The sequence below is a fragment of the Microcebus murinus genome, chromosome 22, assembly GCF_040939455.1.
Source record: "Microcebus murinus isolate Inina chromosome 22, M.murinus_Inina_mat1.0, whole genome shotgun sequence".
Classification (NCBI taxonomy): Eukaryota; Metazoa; Chordata; class Mammalia; order Primates; family Cheirogaleidae; genus Microcebus; species Microcebus murinus.
In genome coordinates, this window is record NC_134125.1 from 998,058 (window position 1) to 1,007,194 (window position 9,137).

General features: G+C 44.9%; 1 protein-coding gene across 7 annotated transcripts in view; it reads right to left on the reverse strand.

Annotated features, from left to right (window-relative positions):
- SFSWAP (splicing factor SWAP) overlaps positions 1–8,277 on the reverse strand; it is a 64,264-nt gene extending 55,987 nt beyond the window's left edge. For 5 of the 7 annotated variants that reach the window (XM_075996412.1, XM_012779743.3, XM_012779742.3 and 2 more), the window contains exons 1-3: positions 7,915–8,277; positions 5,133–5,302; positions 4,416–4,547 (exon numbers count right to left, since the gene is read on the reverse strand). In XM_075996412.1, the coding sequence (XP_075852527.1) occupies positions 4,416–4,547; positions 5,133–5,302; positions 7,915–8,132 (520 nt within the window). In that variant the 5' untranslated portion in view covers positions 8,133–8,277. Of the gene's footprint in view, positions 1–4,415; positions 4,548–5,132; positions 7,457–7,914 lie in introns of those variants that run through there. The other 2 variants (XM_075996413.1, XM_075996414.1) reach the window with 2 other exon arrangements.
- Between the last annotated feature and the right edge of the window lie 860 nt (positions 8,278–9,137).

Below are 9,137 nucleotides of genomic sequence, written 5' to 3' on the forward strand. Positions count from 1 at the left end.
AAATGGCACAGTGGAATCAGGAGATACCAGAAGCACTGGTCGGCAGAGATTTCTACTGGCAAAGTGCCAAGTAACAACTTGGCTATCTCAAAATCTCTTTGAGAATGAGGTGAGGGTGTGTGTGTTTAAAAATACAACTTTTACTATATTTTCTTAAAATGAAAAAAGTGGTCAAAAACTTTGTCTATTCAAATAGCCTTTCCGTAATGTGGAGTTGCTCCTAACTGAGAGCACCGTTTGGCACACGCAGGTTAAAGAGATCTGTTTGTCCATACGTGCCCTTTATTTACAGGAAGATGGCTTTAGCAGCACAAAATAAAAACCAACCACTGCAATACAAACTCATATTTAAATACATTCAAATAACAACCTTTTCTTGTTTAAAAAATGGATATATAGGCCGGGCGCTGTGGCTCACGCCTGTAATCCTAGCTCTTGGGAGGCCGAGGCGGGCGGATTGCTCAAGGTCAGGAGTTCAATACCAGCCTGAGCAAGAGCGAGACCCCGTCTCTACTATAAATAGAAAGAAATTAATTGGCCAACTGATATATATATATAAAAAATTAGCCGGGCAAGGTGGTGCATGCCTGTAGTCCCAGCTACTCGGGAGGCTGAGGCAGGAGGATCGCTTGAGCCCAGGAGTTTGAGGTTGCTGTGAGCTAGGCTGACGCCACGGCACTCACTCTAGCCTGGACAACAAAGTGAGACTCTGTCTCAAAAAAAAAAAAAAAAAAAAAAAAAAAAGGATATATAGTGACGATAAAAAATTACAAAAATCCAGATAGAGGCTAGGCTGAAAACAGCAGGATGCAAAAAGAAGAGAGGAGAGGCAGTGGGGTCCCAGAGTTGAGGCACCACCAAAACACTTTTGGCTAATATCTCAGGCTTTAAAATACTAAAAAATGCCAGAATATAGAAATTCTGGAAATCAACTAGTATTTAGATATGTTGATGGCTTGTGCAAAAACACTGATTTTGTTTTTATTTGAAAAGAATGTGACACTAGGCCAGGTGTGGTGGCTCACGCCTGTAATCCCAGGGAGGCTGAGGCAGGAGGACCATCTGGGCCCAGGAGCACAAGGCTGCAGTGGGCTGTGAGCACAACACAGCGACGCTGGCCCTCGTGCCCAGACAACAAAGCAAGACCCTGTCTCCAAAAAAGGAATGTGACACTCAATCTGGCTGTTGTTTGTGCTGGGCACCAAACTGAACTCTCTTAAACTGTGTATGTGTGGTGTTTTATTTATAGTAATGATGCAAGTTAAACATAAAATGTCAAGTCCCAAGTCTCACATGGGCCCAATTTCCATTAAAAAAATTAATCAGCATATAAGGCAAAGTTCTGAAAACATGATTATAGAAAGAAAAAGCAACGTAAAATAATAAAGAGAACTGTATGTCAAAGAGAAAGCATACTAACACTTAGAAGATAAACTAAGTCATGCTGAAGCCCTAAAAACTCAATAATTATAAAAAAGTTAATAGCATTTAGCCCAATAATATTGCTGAAACAATGGTCTACTATCTAGAACAGAGGCTGACAAACTGTTTCCATAAAATGCCAGATACTAAGTACTTTCAGCTCTGTGGGCCATACTCTGTCTCATCTCAACTCTGCTGTTGAAGTGCACAAGCTGCAACAGATGACGTGTAAAACAAAGGAGCATGGCTGTGTTCCAATAAAGCTTTATTTATAAAAACTGTCCATCAGGCCTGTGGTCATGGCTTGCTGATCCCTAACCTAGCATGTTAGGGAAATTAATAATGAATTTTTCTAAAGATTTCTTGCTATGATCTTGAAAAAGACATGCAGACTTTACATATAGTCATCCTTCCATATCCTAAGGGGGCTGGTTCCAGGACCCTTGCAGATACCAAAATCCTGGGATGCTCTAGTCATTTAACCTAAACACATCTTCCTGTATATTTTATTTTATTTCTATTTCATTTTATTTATTTTATTATTTTATTTTATTTTCTGTATATTTTAAATCAGCTTTAGATTACTCATAATATTTAATACAATGTATATGCATATAATTGTGATATTGAATTTTAAAAAATTCACAGTATCTTTTACTGTTGCATTGTTATTTTCTTTCAAATATTTTAGATCTGTGGTTGAATACACAGATGTGGTGCCCATGGTACGAAGAGCTGACTGTATTTCAACTCTTCCTTTGTGAAATGGTGACAATATGTATCCCTTACTTCTGATAAAAAAGATCACAAATTTAAAGCCGAAATGATGTATGTGGTTCAGAGATGAGACAACAAAATCTGAACTATTTGGAACCCCCAAAGGGATAACTTATTCTGGATAAATGAATGGGTGTTTACTACGTAGGCCTACATGAACATTTCTATCTTAACTCAGAAGGACAGTTAGGTTCAAAAGTCAAAGCAAACAATGTTAAATACCTTACTTAGCCTTTAACTCAACAGTTAAAATTACACTTGAATGTCTCTTTATTTTTATTTATTTTGTCTCTGTCTCACTCTGTTGCCCAGGCTAGAGTGCCGTGGCATCAGCCTAGCTCACAGCAACCTCAGACTCCTGGGCTCAAGCCATCCTCCTCCCTCAGCCTCCCGAGTAGCTAGGACTACAGGCATACGCCACCATGCCCGATTAATATTTTCTGTATATTTTTAGTTGGCCAATTAATTTCTTTCAATTTTTAGTAGAGATGGCGTCTTGCTCTTGCTCAGGCTGGTTTTGAACTCCTGACCTTGAGTGATCCTCCTGCCTCGGCCTTCCAAAGTGCTGGGATTACAGGCGTGAGCCGCCACGCCCCGCCTGAATGTCTCTTTAAAAGCTCATCAAATAGAGCTGTGCAACAGTAATTCTGTGCCCACAAAATAATGACAGGACTAAAGAAAGGTCAAAAAGGGAAGTCTGGCCAAGCACAGTGGCTTACGCTGGTAATCCTAGCACTTTGGGATGCCAAGGCAGGAGCATTTGAGCCCAGGAGTTTTGAAGTTATAGTAAGCTATGATTGGGCCATTGCAGTCTGGTCTGGGTGACAAAGCAAGACCTTGTCTCTTAAAAAAAAAAAAAAAAGAAAGAAAGAAAGGAAAGGAAAAGCCATTTGTATGTATTTGTCCCTAAATCCTGCTGTTCACCCAGGATCACAGTCCTCAGTGACCAGGGAAGGGGAGAACCCTAGTATAGTTCCGGAGTGGAAGGGCAGACATCATTCTGTTTTACTATTAAACTGCTGTAATTACCTCATACTTGTTAAAAGATTTGTTACTTACGGAGAAATTAAGTCCTAAATAACAGATTAAGTTAGCTCTAAATTAAATCTCCACAGGATGTAATTTCACTTTATCATTCTAAATATTTGAACAGGTTTCTAAAATTAAAGTTTTCCTTTTTGGCTGGGTGCAATGGCTCACACCTGTAATCCCAGCACTCTAGGAGGCTGACGTGAGATAATCTGAGTTCAAGACCAGCCTGAGCAAGACCCCAGTTTCTACTAAAAATAGCCAGGCCAGCTACTCGGAGGCTGAAGCAGGAGGATCACTTTAGCCCAGGAGCTCGAGGTTCCGGTGAGCTGCGAAGACGCCATGGCACTCTAGCTGGGGGGCAACAGAGTGAGACTCTTGTCTCCAAAAAAAGAAAAAAAAATTCTACTTCTCTTTAAACAGACTATCCTGAACATAAGTTATCCATCTTTAGTGTTCCAGGTTCACCTCATCGTTACTGATAATTAACGACTGGGCGTAATTCAGAGCTGTGATGCTGGTACTCAGGGCTTGCCGACGTGACTAACAGTATTTTTTCCTATACTTCATTAGTTCACATTTTTAAGCAGCACTATGCTTTATATTCAAAGTTTCCAGATTTAAGCCAGAAAGGCATACATTTAAAATCTTTAATTTAAAATATTATAAACATAGATACCCTGGGTCTAAGGGTATCTACTAAGACTACCAGGAAGCCCTGTGTTGTCTTCTGCTTAGCAATAACTGACTCCACAGGTGTCCTTCCACTGGTGTGTGTCATTCTCTCAGTTGTGTAGGGGACATGCGGAAGCAGGTCAGTATGAGAGGAGGTGACATTAACTTATCCTAGTTAATGCTCATTCTTTCAGTGTTATTTGTGTTATTAATCTAGAAACAAAGAATCTAGAATGAGTAATTTTCTATTAATCGAATCAGAGAGAAATACGTGAAAAGGAAATTTGATCCAATGTAGATAATGAGAGTCTGAACTCACTTTCCACCTCCACTAACAACTCATTTCCTAGTGTTTAGCTTTGTTTTTTCCCAAAAGAAGGAATATCACTGACTTTTTGATACATGTCACAGTGGTGTTATAGTTAGTGCCCAAGAATGCGTCCTGAAGACTTGACCACGCTCCCTGCAGCACGGGGCCCTCAGTGCCACCCCAGGCCGCTCTCCCCTCTCACCGCGCTGTTTGGAAGGCTCCTCCTCCTCCGTTGGCTCTGACGGGTCGTAATAGTCACTACCGTAAGTGAACCCCACGGCATTGTAGCTCCCATCCTCTGCCAGGGCTTCACTCAACCGCTTGTATTCTTCCTCTTGAATAAAAATGAGAATTTTATTAACAAAAATGGAAACTTACTGAGAAAAACTTTATATATTTCTAAAGTTGTAGCTATCAGTAAAGCATACAACATATGTTTTACAACCTCCTTTTGAGGTAAAAAATGTTTTCAAAAGTTAACGCTTTTATATCTATCAATATGTACTTTTGCCAGTACATGTTTACCCACAGACAGCTGAATACACATCTTTTGTGGAATATTTCTTCCTGCTAAGAAAATTCTGGGATTAAGAACTGTATTAAAGATTGTTATGGCAAAGACAAGAACATCAATTTTAATTTATACGATACTGTTAAAGAAGAACAGTTAAAGAGTTTGGTTTTTGTTTTTTTCAAATCCCAGTCTGCCCTCAAAAGCTGGGAAAATTCTTTGTGGCTCTATATATAAACTATCCTGAGGTCCTCTCAGAACGCAAAGACTCCTGTTTTTCCAATCCACTGGGTACTGTCAAGATAATATCAGAAAGAGTGAGTATAAAAAAATGAATGGGAGTAAATTTTTAATACTTAAAATTTTTTAAAAAGTTTGTTGCTTAAGTAAGTTTTTCTTGAGCAGTACCTTGCCTTGCCTCCTCCTCAAGCAAGTCCGTATGCAAGGCTAAATACCTCTCTTCATCACACAGGGCATCTATTCGTGCCTCCTCTTCAGACAGCTGATAGTCTCGGTTCCACGTGGAATACTCAGCATCATACTCAGAAAGGTCATGCAGGTGACCACGTCCATCATATCTGTAATGTGAACACGCTGGTCAATAAAAAGAAATTAATGTCTAGATTGGCGTGTGTGTGATATCATATATGTATATATATATATACTTACCAATTAAAATAAAGAAATAAAAATATTAAAACAAACATAAAAACTTATATTTAATTTTGCTAGTCATATCTCACCTACTTTTAAACTCAAATTATCTTAACAAAGTCAAAGTGCCTTTCTACAGTATGATAAAACTTATAGTTAAAGGCAAACAATCCTTTATTAGCATAAATGTTATCCATTTCACTGGCAGTTCTTACCATTATGGTTTGGTCAACCACTCAGTGCCACTTGCAAAAAAAAAAAAAAAATTTTTTTTCTGAGAAGTCAAATATCATAGCTTACATTCACACAAACCGAATACATAAATACCTATCCGTAAGAACCAAACGGTCGAAATTTCCTCGCTTCTTTCTGCTAGTCCCGAACTCTCAGGAGAGATCTTCACCAAAGAAACTTGCGTCCATGGGAGGTAAAATCTTGGCTAGGCTCGCCCCCTAGCCACTTGGCTGAGGAAATAAGTGCTGGGTTATGTGATAGAGAGACACACATACATAGGAACAGTGACATATACATGCAGTTTAAGGAGGTTCACTGGAAACAGAGCAAAACTATTAGAAGATGCAGTATCGATATTTCCTTCTGAACTTTACACCTCCAGGAAGTAACATACATGAAGATACATCCTTGTTTCTCTTACATGGACCAATAGGTACTTTAGCCAAATTGAGAATGTGAGCACTTTCTGCTACACTTTTGACATAAAAGATTCAATGAAGATGCTGTGAACGTGTAACTGTCGGATAATGAGTGAGTTAGTGAATTTTACTTAAAACACTCAGATTTAGGGTTTCAAAAACAAATATAGAGAGACAAACAAAAGTCTGCCTAATTATCTAATGCTGAGTTTTGCAATGGGGACCAAAAATGTCAATGTTAAAAAAAAAAACAAATTTACAAGGAAAAGGCCAAACATTCCAGAGTAGCCAAGTTATTGCATTTTATGGAATTTCAAAATTAATTTTACTTCGATGTAAACCTCCTTAACTTACAAATGTAGACTATTTTAAAATATTACACATGTACATGTGTAGTGTTTGCTCCCCACCAGTTTTGGAAGACCTAACTCAAATCATGTACAGAATGATATGGAAAGCTGCATAAAGAGCTCAGACTTCATTGCTTACCAAACTTTAATAATAAATATCACAAGTAACACTTTGGAAAGGCAAGCCTGATAACTCAGGTGACATTCGGTATAAACCACAGTTTAAAGTCACAGTATGTTTGAGCAAAGCATGGAGCCATCAGATCCAGACCTGATCTGACCTGACAACCCTCCCTGCAGACTCCTTGTTTTCTAGATCTAATTCCAAACGGAAACGTCAGGGAAGGAAAAAGGCCTATTTGGTCATAATGTGTCCATTCTGGCCAGCTCAGAGGTCAGCCCTACAGTCACTTTCCAGGGCTTTGCAGAATCCAGTTTTAATGGTCTCTCAGTCGATGGGCTTCATTCACTTGGAGAGACTATTCCACAGTTTAATGGTTGGTCATGGTTAGCTTTTCAGTCCGGGCCCCAGAAGTAGTGTTGCCAAACTGGCAAAACTCAAAACTAAAAAACCCACCCCCACTCCCAAAATGCAGGTAGGAGGGGAAGGAAAGGGGGAATGAAAATATGGGAGGGGGGAGGAGCAAACAACCTACATCATGTAATGTCATCCTTTTCAAATCAAACACCTTTAGAAATCCCTCATCCCAGGCCCTCTGCCCGTAGTCGCTAAACATCTTCCAGGGTGATCACCTAAAGCAGGTGTGATTTGAAAAGAAACAACACATCTGCGTTCCAGCTCCACCCTGCAGTTTTAAGAGACAGTGAAACCGGCCCTAAGAACACTACCTCTAAGAGCAGGGCCAGGGCCTGCACGAAGTCACCTGACCACTGACCCCCAACTGATGGGCAACTTAACCCACTACCTCAATCTGTCAAACTCGTCGGATTATCACCCGGGAGAGGGGCGCTGGGGGAAGTCAAATGTCACCGGACAAGTACAGGCGCTCCACTGAGGGCGCTGGGGCATAAACGGTTCAGGCTAACTCACAGGGTCCAAAAGAGGCTTCTACCCACGGCCTCAGTGTGCGGCGTTTCGGAAGAATAAAAGCGCGCTTCCCGGGCTGCCCTCCCAGCACACGGGGCAGTGGGAGTGCACGACCCCACGGCGGCGCCGGGCGGCAGGCCCGAGGCGCCGGTCAGGAGAGGCCCCAGGCACCGGCAGCTTCCACCGCGCGGAATCGCCAACTGCAGCCCGGCGACAGGGGCGAGGGGTCGAGGGGGGCTGCGGGAGCAGAGACGATCCCTCCGGCGACAGACGCGGCACACAATTCCAGCCAGTGCCTTAGGACAGGTTTCACCGTCCCCCAACCCCGAGAACACCAGGAGGAGGTGGGGACCGGGCAGGGGGTGTCCCCCAGATCCCCGCTGGCTCCAGAAAACCCTTTTTAAGTCCTGGCCATCAAGTCAACATCAGACGAAATCGAGCGGGTGAGGGAAGGGGAGGATCGACGGGTGGGGGGAGGAACCGACCTGTCGATGAGGATCTTGTGGTCCCCCATCCAGGGGATGAGGTGCTGTCCCTGTTCCTGGGCCAGGGCCCGCTCGTCGTCCCGGAACAGTTTGCAGGCATAGCCGAAAACCAACAGCTCCACTCGGCTCCCCCCACCGCCGGCGCCGCCGGGCGCGGCCTCCTCCTTCGCGCCGCTTTTCCTCTCGGGTTTGGCGCGGCCTCCGCCCGCGCCGTACATGACAGCGTCCCCGGTGTCCAGGCCGGTCCTCTTCTGCGCCGCGCGACGTCCCCGATGCCTCCGCCTGGCCTACCCCCTCAGTCAAAGGCGTCGCTTCCCGGCCCCAACCTCAATACCGCCGCCATAGCGGGCCACAAAATGGAGGAAGCGCAACTTCCGGCAGGAGGGCTCGCACTTCCGGCGCCGGCGCCGGCAGATTCACCACAGCTCGGAGCCGTTTGAGCCTCTGGAAAATATGCTGACTTTAGTTCTCGCACCCAGACGCGTCTCCACGGTCGGCGCTGCTTAGTGAAGGGGAGAGCGCATTTTTTAACTTTTATTTTCCGGGGCGGCCATCAAGAACGTGACGAAAGCGCGGCGTGGGATCGCGCGGCGCCGGCCTCGCCGCGGCCGTTCGGGAGGTGACGGAGACGAAGGGAGGAGGCCGGGCTCGTCCCCGCGGTTGCGGGCCGCCGGGGGCGCCGCGTTGCAGTGGCCGGACCGCGCCGGTCGTGCTCTGCCCGGAGCAGTGCTGTCCTTTCCTCCCGCCGCTTGCTTCTCGGTCGCACCGGGGACGCGACCCTGGGCCCGCCCACCGCGGAAGGTTCCCCGGGCGGCTGTCGGGGGCTCGGGGGATCTTAGAGCCCGGGGAGCCCCGCCGGGGGAGGCGGTCGGGTGGTGCAGGGAGGCCCCAGGCTCGGAGGCGGGTCGCCCGGGTGCGGCGTGGTGGCGCCCAGTGCGCTTCCTCCGGGCCGCGGTTTGCCCATCTGGTTCCACTGGGGTCTTGGGGGTCCTTCCGGCTTAGCCTTTCAGGTCGGAGGGGCTGGAGCGCCAACGTTCAGCCTTGGGGACTGGCTCCCCCAAATCTGTGCCCATCACTGGGAAACTTTACGCCGGGCAGACGTTCTCTTTTCTGGGCGCCAGATCCCTTCTCTGTAAAATAATGATGTCATTTTACCAGCAGTGTTGAAATGAGATAAAGCTTATGAGTGTTAACCGGTTTTTGAAAATTAAGCAGCAAGCTGG